Source organism: Aspergillus caelatus (genome assembly GCF_009193585.1).
Source record: "Aspergillus caelatus strain CBS 763.97 unplaced genomic scaffold BDV27scaffold_245, whole genome shotgun sequence".
Lineage (NCBI taxonomy): Eukaryota > Fungi > Ascomycota > Eurotiomycetes > Eurotiales > Aspergillaceae > Aspergillus > Aspergillus caelatus.
In genome coordinates, this window is record NW_022475508.1 from 26,298 (window position 1) to 42,767 (window position 16,470).

Sequence of the window (16,470 nt, forward strand, 5' to 3'; positions counted from 1 at the left end):
CAGGCCCATGTTGGTAGTTATATCTTCGTACTCCGTACATACAAATAGACACACCATTAGCATTCTGCTGCATTATGATATCACCGTTAACTAGACCAGCTGCAGAAGCAGTACTGCTTAGTTGAATGACAGGGAGTGGCGGGTGGGTTTAGTATCAGACTAGGAGTTCCTGCTGGCTATATCAACAGTCCAATCGGGTTGCTCTGAATTTATCCAGGAGGGAATTTTCCTTGGTGGGGAGGCCTCGAATTTATACTTTACAGAGCTCAGAGAGGCTAGGTAAGGATTATGTAGCATACGGGGGTGTCAACATGCTTATAGTCAAGTAGATTTCATGCCATATTCAATTTTCATCCTTGGAAACCACAATATGAACATCCAAATCATGCTTTAAACATACCCAGGCGCCTGCGCCTTGAGCTTGCACACATAAATCATCTTGCCTCGTACAGCAACATCAGCTCACAGAAAGATATCAACTCTCCTCACAAAATAACAACAGAGAAGATAAACAAAACGAAAATTCCTAAAGGGAAAGTATACATGCAATATGCAATATGCAGCTTGGTCAACAACAAGAGAACGCCAGACCAATCCAATGCGGTTGTGAGAGGTATCAGAGAAAAATGTGAATATCGAGACATTGTCGATAAAAAACACGTCGGTCAGGTCATATTGTCCTAACTCGAGTGTAAGTTGGGTGTTGCAAAGCAGAGCAATACGGGAATTGAGAAGTAGATTCGCCAGTATCGGGGTGAGAGTGACAGGAACAGCCGAGCGAATGCCGAGGGCCGTTGATTTCAGCAAAAGTGAGTGTCGGACTGGGGGCGCCGCCGAAAAGAGCTCAGCAACATTTTCCCTTCTTCTTAGTAATTTCAATCCTTTCATCGAGCTCGTCTCCGACACTACTCGGGGGGAATCCAAGCCAGCTTCGACGATTGTCACCATGTCCCAGCCGGAAACTACCGTTTCCTTCGAGACTCCTCGGTCCCACCGGCGATGTAACGCCGTCCATACCTGATGTAGATCCCTGAGATGAGGTAATGCCAAGTTGTTTATTGCGCTGCTCCACCAGCTTGCGCGTGATGACCTGGAAAACCTCCTCGATGCCCTCTCCGTCCTTGGCGCTGATTTCATGACAGCAGTCCCATCCGATATCCTGTCCCCAAAATCCGCTACTGCGCTTGCTGTCGAGACCCTGGAGCGTGGTGCTAGACGAATGGCTGACGCCAGCCGTGGGTGGGGGAGTGGACGCCTGAGACGGATAGAGCTGCTCGGCGACGTAGGCGATGGTGCGTTCAAAGGGGACTTGACGGCGCAATGGATCCAGCGCTACGATGTCCGATTTCGTTCCGACGACATGGATTACAACAGGATCCTCATCGCTCAAGTTCTTCTTCAATTCCAATAACCACCCCGTCATTTCCAGGAAGCTTTGTTTGTCCGTAATGTCGTAACACAGGAGGCAGGCGTTAGCGCCACGGTAGTACAACTTCGAGATACTGCGAAACCGCTCTTGTCCAGCCGTGTCCCATATTTGCAGACGGACAATGGTATCCGAGGAACTATCGAGGACACGCTTGGTGACGAAGGATGCACCAACAGTGGACGCGGTTCCCACAGGGTTGAAAGCGTTCTTCACATAGCGTTGGACCAAAGACGTTTTGCCAACGCCTGGAACAAGTCGTTAGTCATTAGTGGAAAAAGAGGGAGAGACGGGGGAAATCGGTGTCCGTACCTTGTGAGCCCAAGATGACGATCTTGGCCTCGAGGGATGAACTCATGGCGGGGTAGACGCAAAGGCGGGGCCGCTGGAGAACTGAATTTGCATATTCCAGCAAATATTAATAGTAACCGTAGGAAGAGATAAAAGCAAACCAGCAGTGAAAACTACTCGTATGCAACGACATGCACGCCAGATCCCGGTCGTAAAAAAAAAATAAATAAAATAAAATAAAATAAAAAAGGAGAGAAGAAAGGAAAGATAATCTCCCGATAGGAGAGACACAATGGGTATTAATCAGACAAATCCGGACAACAGCGGAGATGGAGAATTCTTTTCTCACAGCCAAAATATGTGAAGGAAAGGAGAGAAGGAACGAGAAGATATTTCAGTGGTTGATGGCGGAGACGAGGCTCAAGAGAAATTTACGAGGACAATTTTAATTAGAATACCAATCATCGCGATCCTCGACGAAACGTACGTACAAGACGTGACAGGGCGAAGTCAATCAGCTGACCCTCACAGAAATCAAGATCTGGTCAGGTGTCAAACCCCATCTTCATTGTTTCCGGATTTATTTCTTCTCTTGAACACTCAAGTCGATTGTCCTTCTGCCTGTCATTCGCTGTACTTTTCTCACCTGACTTTGTGTTGGTTTTCTTTTTCTTTCAGCGTAAACAATTGAAAACCATGCGAAATGCTGGTAATTACCGATCAACAATCGTCATTGCGCTCAGACAAGGGAACAAATCCCTTACATTCTTGGCTCTAAAACGAATAATAACAACATAACCAAAACACTAATCAGGCCTTCAAACAAGTTTTCTCTACATATAGAAACTTTGTCTCGAGAATATATCATTATCATTTGGAAATTGAATGGTTTTCATCCTCACCGCGACCTTTTAATAGAATATATACCCCCGATGACATCATCCGGGCACCACTCTCAAATTTAAATCTGCCCTAGGTTTAATCAGGCTAGTTGACGGATACATTCGGAGGATTATATAGTCTACGAAATTCCATCCGGATTGTCGACTTTCATACTGTAACCCAGGAGTGAGTGGTCCAGGCAGATATCTTGTCTGGAAGTACATACCTATAGTGGTTTGGCTGCTGGTTTTGCGGATGAAGTCTAATCAGGAAACAGCAACGGTGCATCGGGCCCTACACACTTCGAAGCACTTGTATTGAAAGATGAACAATATAATATTCATAGGAAATCGACAAGGGGCGCGCAGCTGAAAAGCTATAATATAATCTATATAACATATGTGCTTTTCTCCCATCGTCTCAACTCCCCAAGGAAGATGAGATATCATTGTCGAGGATCCGGCTTCCCCCGATCACATTTAAAAGGCAAGAAGATATACACTTACCCTCAGGCTGCTATTTTTCCAAGTCCACAGGCAGCTAGGCTATGGTATATTCTCTGACATAGCCTAGGGCTTGAACTATTCATGGTCTAGTGGTGACTTGACTCAGAAAATAATTAAAGAGTATTAGAAAATGGCGCTGGTATTGTAGTTAACTATATATCTTTTCGTCAAGATATGGGAAGGTAGTCTATATATCATTGACCTTTGATGTGTGGTAACGCGTGGTCAAAATCACCCATGTGGCACCAATACATGGCAGCTGTCATGTGTGGACGTGATTATAGTTTGGGATACGGAGACAGTGTTATAAAAACAGCTGCGCTAGTGTTCGGTTGAAGATATATGATTGAGCCCACTTCCCCTTTTGTCTTCCCTCAACTGCCTCTTCCACTTCATTCATATATCAGTCAACATTAAGCATTCAATATCCATCTTGGCTACCTGTGACCGAAAATACTCTGTTGATCTAGATTTTACCAGGGTCTTTGAAAAGGTTACAGCAAGCTACTCAGCACCTGCGATGACTATACGCGAGAGAATCTTGGTGGCGAATCTGACGATGCTATCTCGGTGACTGTGCAGGGCGTGTGCGGCTACTCTGTCTCTGCCAGACCCAGCTCCGAATATGTCACTCAGTTTTGCCTCGAGTCCTTCAGCTGAGGATGGAAACTGTGAATCTTGTTTGAACCATTTCTGCACCCCCGGTCGTCTTCAAAGGGCAGACAGGGGAAGATGTCGTGGGTGAAGGACCTCTTTACATCTATATAATGAACCAATTACGAGCTACTAGTTCCTTGGGTTTTATCCTGGGGCATAATAGTCATGTGTTCAAAAACGCACCTGGGTTTTCGGCGTAGCGCAAGAATCTCGTAACTGAAGCTGCTATAGTATCCTCTGTCCTTCCAAGACGAGCCTCAGCATCTGCAAACGTTATATATCCGATTAAGAATACCTTGATCGCATTAGAGAGAATAGCCACTGTCGTAATATCAAGGCCGTAATGTAGTTTACGGTGTGGTCTAGTAACTTATCACTCAGAGATTGGCTTACAAGTCTCCCCTGAACCGTCCAACTGTCATTCGAAATTTGGTAATAATACCCGGTAGATAGGAGCTGCAATTAGGTAGTCATCAAGATACTTCATCAAATATAAAGACCAAGCTCCATACACGGCATGAATAGTAGTGGTATAAGGGTCGACTCAGCGTGAGTTTTCCTACAGGTATAAAGTCTCACTGTCTGCATTTTCTCTTGACCTTGTTATAAGAGGCTTCGATAACACCGTCAATATCTGACCTATATAGGGATCATCTTGCTGATACACCATGACACGTTTAGCCGATTAGAGGGAGCTTAGTTCCATTTAGCAATCTTTAAACAAGAAGGGAGAAAATGTATTGTTGAATTCATGTCAGTATGTGTAACTGTTAGGGCATACTTTGCCATCATTTTTAGAGTAGTACATTGATAGTATTGTAGGGTGTGATGGCGCATTTGGTCACTGGTTGAAGCTCTTCTGCTTTTATGAGCATACACTTCATGGTACGATTTATTATACCCAGAGATCATACAATAGTCAATATATACACATAGTATAGCGTTGAATACTATTGATGCCCCCTATCACTACTACAGTAGGAAGCAGCACGTGTGGTGACATTGCCACAGTGGTTCTGTTCGTCCCCACCAAAGTTCCATTCGCACTCTGCCACAATGCCAATAATCATCCCCACACAGTCTTATCGAAGGAGATAATCAGGGGGATACCATTTATTGCTTCTCCACATAAACGTGGGGACTGACTGAACTTTGACTTGAACATAGACCATGCCAAGAGCGATCGATGTTTAAGAACTAACAATTATTGCTATATGGAGACTTGTGCTTAAAATTTTTTATATGGAATGGTGGTCAACGTTCTGTTTGCATTTACCTGAAAAGTAACTTGATCGCTCATTTTGATAGTGACAGTGGCGTATTTCCGAAATAGATATTATCCGAGCCTACTGATATCTTGTTTCTTACAATCTTTCCAGAGAAATAGGAGAAATGTAGAAATTGACTTCGATATTCTATTCAGATCATCAAGTCTAATGCCAGTGATTGTCATTTATGACAATCCTTAGAGTATACACATGCTTTGCTCTTTGGCAATGAAAACAAAAATCCATAGCATCCGTTCCACGGAGAAAACTCAAGGGGTAATCATATCTGAAAGCCAAATAAACAAAACGGGGAATCAATTGAACAGCCGCACCGACACAGGGCAGCCGCGGCGCCGAATCCATCGGCATTAAAACTTTCAATATGGAAATGGTATATAGAAGGGAGAACCCGGAAAAAGAAAGTTGACCTTTGATAGGCTTCAGGGCGACTGGTGAGACGAAATGTCCCTCTCATTTTCGCCTATGTTCCATTTTACTTTTGTCTTTTTATTTTTGTTTTTGAGATAAAATCGATCGATCCCTTTACTCCGAGGTCGAAGGGGAGTATTCGGCAGCGGTGGCCTTCTCAGGATCTTCGGCGGAGTTGCCGAATCCATACTCGTTCGCCTTTTGCTCGATCTCCTCGTCGGAAAGCTTCGGCAGGTCCTTGGAGGCCTTGACGTAGCTGATGTTCTCGGTGTAGCCCTTGGCGAAGATGATATCGATTTCCTCCAAGCTTCGGTTGGCGGTCTCGGGGTAGAAGAGCCAAATGATAGGGATAAACAGGGCGTTCAGGGCAGCGAAGAACAGGTAAGTACCCCATCCAATGTGAGCAATCATGACGGGAGTAATCATGACAACAGTGAAGTTGAAGAGCCAGTTGCTGCAGGTGGAAACAGCGTTGGCCTTGGCACGAGTCTTGATGGGGGACAGCTCAGCAGGGTACAACCAGGGAAGAGGAAGCCAAGCAGCACCGAAAGCAGCCATGTACAAGAACAGGCCAAACACAGCACCCTTGGATACTTGCTTGTCATCAGGGATCAAACAAGCAAAGGTGATGATCATAGCAATAGTCTGGATAATAGAGCCACCCAAAAACAGCTTGCGACGACCAATCTTCTCGATAAAGAACCACGAGAAGGTGGCAAAGATGGCATAAACAATCATATTGATACCACCAATCAAAAGGGCTTCATCGTTGCTCTGGTGCAGGGACTGCTTCAGAAGGACAGGAAGGTAGTAAATCACAGCATTGCAACCTGAAAGCTGTTGGAAAATTTGGGAAGAAGACCCGATAAGCATACGACGCAGGTGCTGAGAACGGCCGCCAGTAAGAAGGTCCCTGTAGCGAGTAGTGGCTCCAGCACCGGAACTATTGTTCAAGTTAGTCACAGTCATATCGAGTATAAGCTTTCAAGACAGCAAACATACGCTCTAATAGAATCGATGACCAGGTTCTTCTGGATCTGGGTCTCCTGGTCATGGATCTCAAAGCCACCAAGGGCAGCAAGCACGTACTCTCCCTCCTGGATGCGGTCCTTAGAGATCAAATAACGAGGGGAGTCAGGAAGGAAGAACATTCCAACAATAATGATGACACCGAAGACGATCTGGAAAGCAATGGGGAAACGCCACACCAAGTCATCGGGACCATAGTGGGCTCCAAAGTCAATCCAATAGGCAATTGCAGTACCAATAGCAATGACACCACCCTCGATACAAATCAGGAGACCGCGGTTACTGGTCTTGGAGCATTCGGCCTGGTATGTGGGAATGGTGGAAGTGTTCATGCCGTTACCGATACCGGTGATAACACGACCAATGAAGAACTGAAGCAGAGGAATGTGGCCAACAAACGAGGTAACCTGGATGATGACTCCAACGATCATGACAATAGCGCCGGAGAAGATCATCCACCGACGACCAGTACGGTCACCAAACACCAGGGCAAAGATAGCACCTGCCAAACAACCCAATTCGTAAACAGCTGTTACCAGTGCTTGCATCGTATCATCGTCCTTGGTGGCAGTAAAAACATTGTTGAACGCCTTGTCACTAATGATACCAGACATGACACCCTCTGCAAATGATTAGCCTCTCCGCATATCCTATATGTTTTCCTAGTTAGAGGGAAGGGACGAGGTGGTAATAACATACGGTCATATCCGAACAGCAAGAAACCCATCGTAGCGACGGTGGACACGGCCAACGACAGTGGCCTGCCCGACAAACCAGCAAATGTAGGCGCCATGCTGGGCTAGGTAGTATGAAGAGAGGAATAGGCCAACAAGAGGTATGTGCACAGATCGATACAAATCTCCGTTGTTAGAAAAAGGAGATCGAGGAACGGTCGCGATCTTTCCCGGCGGTTTCGTTCCGTTCTTTTTGCCTGAGGATCGAACCTAAGGAGATTGACAGGGAAGGTAATAGACAAGCGATCAAACGCGGAGAAGTTTGGGGGGGAAAGGGGGGATTATTTCTACTTCTCCAGGTACAGGCAGTTGTGGCGACCAGGCACGCCTTCTGGGCAACCATCTGTTATTCCCCCAAAATGATACTCCACCAACTTACCATTTTTCATAGTTAACCGTACCATTGTTTGTTTTGTGGAGCAGGGGACCGGATGCATCAATAACGCTGGTTTAAGCATTTTTTTGGCGCGGTTCGCCAGGGGCTCCACAGCTCAGTGGGCCCAATAAAGTAGTCAAGCTGTGACATCACTCATGGGGTCCCCTGGAAAAGGCAACCCAGAAAAAAAAAATAATAATAATGGGTAAATCATAAAAAGCAAATTTTGAAAAAGAAATTATTATTCACGCTACTCCTTATGGGTCCCCTGCAGCCTTCTCGATCCACGATCATTGGCACATTCTTCCGTTCCCGACGGCTTCTTCAACTTCTTGCACCTCTGAATGCACAGCCTGTCGACTGTTGCCTCCACCGAGGTAGGTATTTCAGGTCCACCTTGTGCGTCGGTCGGCCTGTCTCATTCCTCGGTCGCTTTATCGAAGAATTCCGTAGAAGTCTCATTCCATGTATAGGGGGTATCGTTACTCCGTACGGGGAGGGGAGTAGGGCACAGCGGACGTCACATGGAGCACCCCCGACGCAGGGTTGACTTTCCTCTTTCATCTCCACCCTCCAACTCTTTGGGGAAACTAGAGCGAAGGGGTTTTCCGTTCCCATGGGGTAATCATAGGCGCATGACCAGATGAGCTCATCCACCATATCTCTAATCCAGTGCTATCCAAGCCTCCAAATATACACCATACTACGTTTTTATCAGCAAAAGTCGAATGCGGGTTATAGCTTCACGCCATTCCCGTCACTAATAACGGGATCCACGGTCTACCAAAGCTTCTCACCATCGTGCCGAGAAAGACGGCTCGAACGCTATCCTCGGACGATGTTCGGGAAGCCGTTCCCGTTTATTAGTTTCCCGACCGCGCCTAGCGTTAGCCTGCAAGGTGAGATGTTGAATGGCACCAATTATGTTCGTGCATTGATCAAAAAATGAGATTATTCATAAAAAGACGACAAAGCAATTTACACGAGTAACCACCATTGCTTTAGCGAATTTAGCACATGTTAAGGTAGGCGCATCATTTGCCTATCGCAGTAATGATGGGAGATGATAATCGGTAATTTGACGCCAGACCTGATGACCGCATGGGTATCCTCCACCGTGGGTTTGATTATCGACTTCTCATAGACTCAGATGCGGATTGGTCTCCACGTCCCCAATTTTTTGGTTTTTCATCTTTGGATTTGCATGGATGATTTTCCTTGCGTGGTTTCGACCCAATGAATTTTTTTTCTCGGCCTGCCGCAGTCTTCGGAACCCGCGAAACTTCAACTCCTTACCTTTAGCTGAAATTGCTCCGACACAACTGTTCCACCGGAGACACCGGCTGAAACCGTATCGTCGATGTCGGGTGGTCCATAACATGAACGAGGGTAACCAGTAAGACCGTGTCTAATACGCCCACCATTTTGTGTAGAACCGGGGGCACCAACCATATCACACATCACACGGCATAAGCTTAGTAACTCCCATACAATGCTCCTCGTGTGCCACGCGGAACCCTCGAGCAATAAGTTCACTTAGATAAGCTTCTGCCTTGCTTCGAAAAAAAATTCTGTTAATACCGCACTGATACACCAAATCCCACGTTCACGTTCTGCCTGTGGCACCGTGCCCGAGCAAACCGTCAAGCCGACAACAACATCCCACGACAGTAACCAGAACAGGAACTACATACGTAAATGGCGGCCCCTCACGGATAGACTGCCAAGCGCCAAGGGATTTAAGAAGCAGGGTTCAGGAATAAAAGCTCTTGACATTGTCGCCTTAGCAGGGATAAGAATTGGACAAGCCCTCTTAGCAAAAGCCCTAAGCAGTGGAAAACCAAAGGTGGTGGAGGCGAAGGTGGGGAGCAGCCAATGCTCGAGCAGATCCGAGTGGATTTCAGTAGATCCACAAACGACGCGCACCAAGTGAAAATCGTCATCATATCTGCCAATGACAATAACTTCGTTGCCTGTCCTCTTCGTTAAACCACCAATGATGGCTGATCGTTCCTGAGCTCCCAGCAGGCCTGTGGTATACCGTAACTCGTCAGAATTGTATGGCCCCTCACGTCCCCATCCAGTTTCGCATGGGCCCGTTTCCACACTAACATTTCATCTCACTACGTCAGAGGCGCATGTTACATCCGGAATGCGGCGGATAGCTCTCGAGCAATCATCGTGTGTACAGCGAAACAAAATGCTCCGCATAACCCACACAATCGACTGAAACAGTCGTGATAGTCGAGCGGACGGTTGTTCACACTTCATGCCCACCACGAGACGAGGCTCGCTCGTTCTCCGAAAAAGGGCTCACGCCCCGGTCGCATACCTGCAAGATGATGTTATCTGACGAAATGAATGGTGATAGAGTATCTACTCTGTACGCTCTGACAGCTGTCGATGACGACCACACGTGCGGCGCGTCCTGCGGAAGGATCATGAGATCGGTCTGTAAAATGACGTCGCAGCTGTTACTGCCCGTTTCGTCGACACATCCCATATCAGTGACTTGAATGCTCGTGTATAGCCGCTATAGCGTCGAAAAATCTGATGCCTGTCTGAGCTTCAGGTGGGCCAAATCTGACACCATTCCTCATCGGTAGTCCAGTGCATCACTGCATGCAGTCCATCATCTTCTTTTACACAGTACGCCCAGAACCCACCACATTGCATCTGTCTCAGTGTTCAGGCAAAACTTCGGCCGGCTTCAGACCCATCCCGAGTTGAAGAGACAGCGGGCCGATGCCGATTTTTCTCGGTCGGCTTTGGGAGTAAGCGTCGGGATCAGACCGTTTGAGGCAGCCGGCCCGCCTGCCGGGCAGAAAAGTCTTGGCTAGCCGGTGAAGCTCCGACAGGATAGTGAGAAATGAATGTGGGAAAAAAAAAAATGGAAAAGAAAAATTTGCAGACACACACCGAATGCCAAAACGATTGGTTCGTTGGATGAGGTGGAACGAATATGCGAATGAGAATGAAGGTTAGTCATCGTGCTGGTATATATTGAGTGCCAAGTGTTCATGGTACTCAACATTAAGTAATAGGAAATATGTGATGAGTTTTCGACATGATCAGATGTAGAAGTGCCGTGATGTAGAGAGGTTCGCCAGTAAAATGTAAAGTGTAGAGACCAGCGTTCTACCAAAATTCCAGGGCCGGCTACACAGGAGGAAATAGGTCGGGAAGCCGATGGCTTAAGTACAGCAGGCTCGGCACGCCGGTGCCGATAGGTGTATGCCGGAGGTCCCGGAAAACATAGTCACGAGGCAGAGAAAAGAATAGAATCATGGACGCGTCTCAGGGGCAAGAATTCCACAAATATCTTAATATAGCCTAACACTAGTCTAGATGCTTCAGTACAATCAATTCATGTTGTGACGTGAGAGATCTGAAGACCAGATTAACACTTTGTCATTGGACACATACTCCCCAAAGCAAGGCATATGGAGTATAGGAGATTGCAATGAAGTCATCAGCCATGCTAGGAGTATGCCAATGATGCACAGTGGAATAACGGGGGGCGAGATAGATTCATCTTACCATTTTTTCGAAGGTTGAAAACTGCAACCCCGCTTCTACGTTGCCTATCTTCAATATGATAATCAAGTCTCCATTTAAAAGCCATTCATGATTTCAAAAGCAGAGCCGGGTATCTCAGCTAGTCCGCATCTCATGACTTCTTTTGAAGCGCGAAATTCTCAGATCGAATCAATATCTCATTCTGCAAAACCATCAAACATAAAAACATAAATTGCACTTAGGTTGAAGACGGACGTTGTTCACGACGCATTCCCGGTCATATCACATTGCAAGATACCATTGGAATGACAGGTATTCATCACCAGACTTATTCATTACAGAGGTGCTCACGCATGCGCTTTTTAAAGCAATTCTTTCTTGCTCCTCAGATTACTCATTTTAGTGCATTTACCCAATAATTATAGAGCGACACGGGTGCAATGCCAACAACCAAGTGCGCCATTTTGCAAGCTTGCGGGAAAACGATATGGCTATCAGATAACCGCGCATTGGTAAGATATGATCGGAGATCATCAGCCTTACGTTCTCAGATCAGTTACACAGCATTTCGAGACCCTATGGGATTTTGATGCCTTGCCGCCTGAAAACTCTGGCTTCAACTTGGGCCCTAGCAGAGTTTGCATAGTTTGCATTTAACTCGGCAATGTTTCTCCCTTTGCTATCTTGTGTTTTTCTTTCACTGAGACGCAATCAGCATTCCATATTTGTAAATGCATGCAGAATGTCTCTTGCATGATTATCCTTATCGACAAGCCCTTGTTCCATTCGTTCTGGAAAAGCATGTGTCACAACATTGTGTCCCCTGCTTGGCTTGTTATATGAGTCTTAAGACTCGGCTTATGTTTCTGCAGGTCTAGGCCCAATAATATCTGGAGTTGTATCAACTCGATAGTACTTTCAATTAAACTTGCAATCCACACTGCATATGTAAGGGTAAGAACAGGGAAGAAAAATGTTCATCTGATGTGTTTGCCACCTACATTCTCAATGTGCAAATCGGATATTCCGACGTCTGTTTTGAAGTACCCTAACCAGCAAGCCCCATAAGAATGGGGGAGGCTGCCAATGCGACTTCAGAAATGGTTCACCTCTTGGGGTGGGAGGGGGGGGGACTGTGAGTTAATATACGTAGATCAATTGACGGGGATCTCCAGCGCTATTTATTACCAAATCATATCCGATCAGAAGAAATGAGCTCCCATAGAATTTAGAAGGGGTTTTCAGGGGCACTCCCTTTGTTTCCGTGAAATGTTCACGGGAAGGTGGCTGTTGTTCAGCGATGGTACATACATAATTGACCGTAGTGTAGGTACTCCGTACTCCGTACCCATCCGACTGGAAGTCTGGACCTTGGCAGCCGTCGCAACAAAGTCGGCCGAGAAGCCCATCGCCCGAATCGGATCCCCGCAATGATTCCCCAGGCTTCGTGGTTTAGCACATCAACTCCCGTTCTTTATCGTTTATCCGACCAACGAGTGCCCTCCGATTGCTGCGAGCCCCATTTCAATTCGCTGTCCATTATCCCGAGGTCCATTCATGTGTCCAGTCTAAGCCTAACTTGTAACCTCGTCTCTTGAATTTCTGGGACAAAGACTTTTTACTATCTCACCCACATATATAGCTTCCTTGGAACCTCCGGTTTCCTTCTGCCCTTCGATCAGTTCGTCTCGGGAAACACTTCATACCACTTTTCTTTTTCTATTTTCTATCCAAGATGAGCAAAGGCAAGCTCACCGGCGCCGATGTCGCCCAGCACAACTCCCGCGACTCTTGCTGGGTCATTGTCCATGGAAAGGCGTACGATGTGACCGAGTTCTTACCAGGTATAGTATATTGCGGTCCCTTCAGGCTGAGAGTCTTCTAACAGCGGCAACAGAGCATCCCGGCGGCCAAAAGATCATCTTGAAGTACGCAGGCAAGGATGCGACCGAGGAATTCGACCCTATCCACCCTCCGGACACTCTAGACAAATACCTCGATGGCTCTAAGCACCTGGGAGAGGTTGATATGAGCACTGTCGAACAAGAAGAGAAGGTTGCCGACCCCGAAGAAACAGAACGGCAAGAGCGGATCAAGCGGATGCCCCCGTTGCAAGCATGCTACAACCTGATGGACTTCGAGGCAGTCGCCCGGGATGTGATGAAAAAGACCGCATGGGCATACTACTCTAGCGGTGCCGATGATGAAATTGTAAGTGGCAACAGCACGAATCAGAGTATTCCACCATGCTAATTTAACTCCTCCAGACTATGCGTGAAAACCACTCTGCCTTCCACAAGATCTGGTTCCGTCCTCAAATCCTCGTTGACGTGGAGAATGTTGACTTCTCGACTACAATGCTCGGAGCGAAGACCTCGATTCCCTTCTACGTGACCGCCACTGCTCTCGGAAAGCTGGGTAACCCTGAGGGTGAAGTGGTGCTCACTCGCGCTGCCCACGACCACGATGTCATCCAGATGATCCCCACATTAGCTTCCTGCTCCTTTGACGAGATCGTGGACGCCAAGAAGGGTGACCAGGTACAATGGCTGCAGCTTTACGTGAACAAGGACCGCGAAATCACCAAGCGCATTGTTCAGCATGCTGAAGCCCGCGGCTGCAAGGGTCTATTCATCACCGTAGACGCCCCTCAACTCGGCCGCCGTGAGAAGGATATGCGTTCCAAATTCTCTGACGAGGGCTCCAACGTCCAAGCCAGCGGAGGCGATGCCGTTGATCGCTCCCAGGGTGCCGCCAGGGCCATCTCGTCGTTCATCGACCCCTCTCTTTCCTGGAAGGATATTCCCTGGTTCCAGTCCATCACAAAGATGCCCATCGTCCTGAAGGGTGTCCAGCGCGTCGAAGACGTCCTCCGTGCCGCCGAGATGGGTCTGGACGGTGTCGTCCTCTCCAACCACGGCGGTCGCCAGCTAGACACCGCGCCCTCTGGCGTCGAGGTCCTCACAGAGGTTATGCCCATCCTCCGAGAGCGCGGCTGGGAGAACAAGATCGAGATCTTCATTGACGGCGGTGTCCGTCGCTCCACAGATATTCTGAAAGCCCTGTGCCTGGGCGCCCGTGGTGTCGGTATCGGACGGCCATTCCTGTACGCCATGTCCACGTACGGCCAGGCCGGTGTGGACCGCGCGATGCAGCTTCTCAAGGACGAGATGGAAATGAACATGCGCTTGATCGGAGCCACCAAGATTGCAGACCTCAACCCCAGCCTGATCGATGTCCGTGGCCTGAACAGCGGTCATCATGCTTCTGTTCCTTCGGACACCTTGACCCTCCGTGCCTATGATCCTCTCCAGGCACCTCGGTTTAGCGAGAAGGCTAAGCTGTAGTGGTTGAAAATTTCATTCTTGGCTTCCTTTATTTTTGCATGTTCCTTCACGTGAAGCTTGTTTTGCGGTTATGTTGTTGACGGTCGTTGGCTGATAGATTCGCCACTTAGCCGATTGTATATACCCCATCGTCAGACGTGGTCCGACGATATATGATGGTGATTCCTGTACATTTAGTGAAAAGATGTTACGCACTACCAGACATATAGACATGATGTCTGGGTTATAAATATAAACATAAAGAATACATCTTAAGATTAAACAACTTTTATCATCTGCTTTCAACTAATCTCCATACAAAAATTAAGAATAATTATAAGAGGTAACGCCGCAAAAACACCATGCATAGCGCACCAAACGAACCTATGTACATACACACGTCAATCATTACCTCCCCAGACTATTTACAAACCCCAAGAACCATACTGACATGACTCTGTCGGTCTTATAAAACCACAACCTGCGGCTTATTCGACAACCCTTTCGAATCCCGAGACATGCAAGCTGCATTCACCATCCACCCGCAGCCGCGATTTTCACCACCCCAAACCTTAGCCCACACCACTCCCAAAACACCATACACAACGACGCGGGCCGAGTCAACCCATCCGGAAATATCGAACAGGTCTCGGAGGAAGCCGAAGAGCGAGCTGAAACGGCCGTTACGGGCCCGTCGTCGCCGCGACGCACAGAGTCGTTCCCACGCTTTCTGCGCCTCATCCCAGTAGACTGGCTCCATGCCATAAGCGGCGTGGATGTGCCCAAATACGTGGAGGGCGGGCTGGACACGCCATGCTTCTGTGAGGAGAAATGGGCAGCCGGTGGAGTAGACGGGGGAGAGATCTAGATGGGATTGTGGTGGGGTGTGGGTGATGAGAATGTCGGTGTTTGGGGGGACGGTGCCTGACCAGGCGTCGTAGTGGGGTGGATAGGTGAAGGCATGTTCGGGGCCGAAGGGAACAAGGGCGGGGATTTGAGGGGCGCCGTAGATGGTGAGAGAGCGGGTACGAGAGCCGGTGGATGAAGGTGGAGGGAAGGAAAGGGTGACAGCGGAGTGTTGGAGGTAATGGATGTCGCCCCAGTCGATGCGGTGGGGACTTTCGAGGTCATCGATGGAGCGGAGCGAGGCTGTGGAGGAGGAAACCGTTGCGAAGGATTTGTCCCGGTCTTCTTCCAGTCGCGACCGTATGTCGAAGTAGCTGTCGTGATTGCCGCAGATGACTACCTTGTGGGGATGGGGTAGTCCTCGGAGCCAGTCTACCGCTGCTTGGATCTCACGCACGCTGCCATCGTTGCATAGATCGCCGGCGTGTATTAAAAGGTCACCGTCTGGCACATCATCCCATTCGAGGGTGTGGGTGTCGGAGATACAGACGACTCGGATGGGGTGGGCGTCTGGTGGAGGTAATCGAGGTGGTCCGCGGAGTCTGAGGAGAATGTGGTGGAGAGGGTAGAGGAATGCGGCGAGTGGAGAGGCAAGGAAGTAATCTGGTATAGGACGGCGATGGTAGGGGGAGGTCATGGTTGAGGAAGATTTAGGGTGGAGAGGGAAAGTGTAGGTCGAGGGAGACCCGAGGGTAGTCTTTATCCTTGACTTTCTGTTCTCTGCCTGCCTTGAGGTGGAGAACTTATGCTGCGGGAGGTCACTGACGTTGTCCATAGTTCAGCCAATCACATGCTTTGTCACATACATGAGACCGAACTTCAACTTCGTTGGCATTCTCCCCACCAATGCCAGTACTTTATGGTTAGATATTAAAATTTATCTGATGATGTGGGTATTTTCTTGAGCATACAAGTGTTTTTGCTATTTAGTTTCATAAATTTTAATAGCTCACAGCTTATATGGCCAGATGCTTATTGGCATGAATATCATCTGCGGGGAAACGGCATTTGTATATCACCTTGAACCCAACTACTATATATTCTGGAGGAACCAATAATACTCTCTCTAATAAACCTGTGCTCTATCCTGGGGCTATATTAAGAAGTGTTCCCGTTTACAA

At 47.8% G+C, this 16,470-nt stretch overlaps 4 protein-coding genes across 4 annotated transcripts; 1 reads left to right on the top strand and 3 right to left on the bottom strand.

The window, feature by feature from the left end:
• Positions 1-321: 321 nt before the first annotated feature.
• BDV27DRAFT_135600 (Rab family GTPase) lies at positions 322-2,020 on the bottom strand. Its single transcript, XM_032068577.1, has 2 exons — positions 1,739-2,020; positions 322-1,674 (listed from the first exon to the last, which is right to left on the bottom strand). The coding sequence occupies exons 1-2, from the start codon at positions 1,782-1,784 to the stop codon at positions 845-847; spliced, it is 876 nt and encodes a 291-aa protein (XP_031922857.1). The 5' UTR covers positions 1,785-2,020; the 3' UTR covers positions 322-844.
• A 3,466-nt stretch (positions 2,021-5,486) lies between these two features.
• BDV27DRAFT_49971 (putative MFS monosaccharide transporter) lies at positions 5,487-7,474 on the bottom strand. Its single transcript, XM_032076783.1, has 3 exons — positions 7,188-7,474; positions 6,462-7,110; positions 5,487-6,402 (listed from the first exon to the last, which is right to left on the bottom strand). Exons 1-3 carry the CDS (start codon positions 7,279-7,281, stop codon positions 5,574-5,576), a joined length of 1,572 nt encoding a protein of 523 aa, XP_031922858.1. The 5' UTR covers positions 7,282-7,474; the 3' UTR covers positions 5,487-5,573.
• A 5,209-nt stretch (positions 7,475-12,683) lies between these two features.
• BDV27DRAFT_135609 (L-lactate dehydrogenase (cytochrome)) lies at positions 12,684-14,730 on the top strand. The gene is made up of 3 exons (XM_032068578.1): positions 12,684-12,961; positions 13,015-13,328; positions 13,385-14,730. Exons 1-3 carry the CDS (start codon positions 12,853-12,855, stop codon positions 14,462-14,464), a joined length of 1,503 nt encoding a protein of 500 aa, XP_031922859.1. The 5' UTR covers positions 12,684-12,852; the 3' UTR covers positions 14,465-14,730.
• Positions 14,731-14,779: 49 nt separating this feature from the next.
• Positions 14,780-16,111, bottom strand: BDV27DRAFT_135610 (metallophosphatase domain-containing protein). Its single transcript, XM_032068579.1, has one exon. The coding sequence runs from the start codon at positions 15,984-15,986 to the stop codon at positions 14,910-14,912; it is 1,077 nt and encodes a 358-aa protein (XP_031922860.1). The 5' UTR covers positions 15,987-16,111; the 3' UTR covers positions 14,780-14,909.
• Between the last annotated feature and the right edge of the window lie 359 nt (positions 16,112-16,470).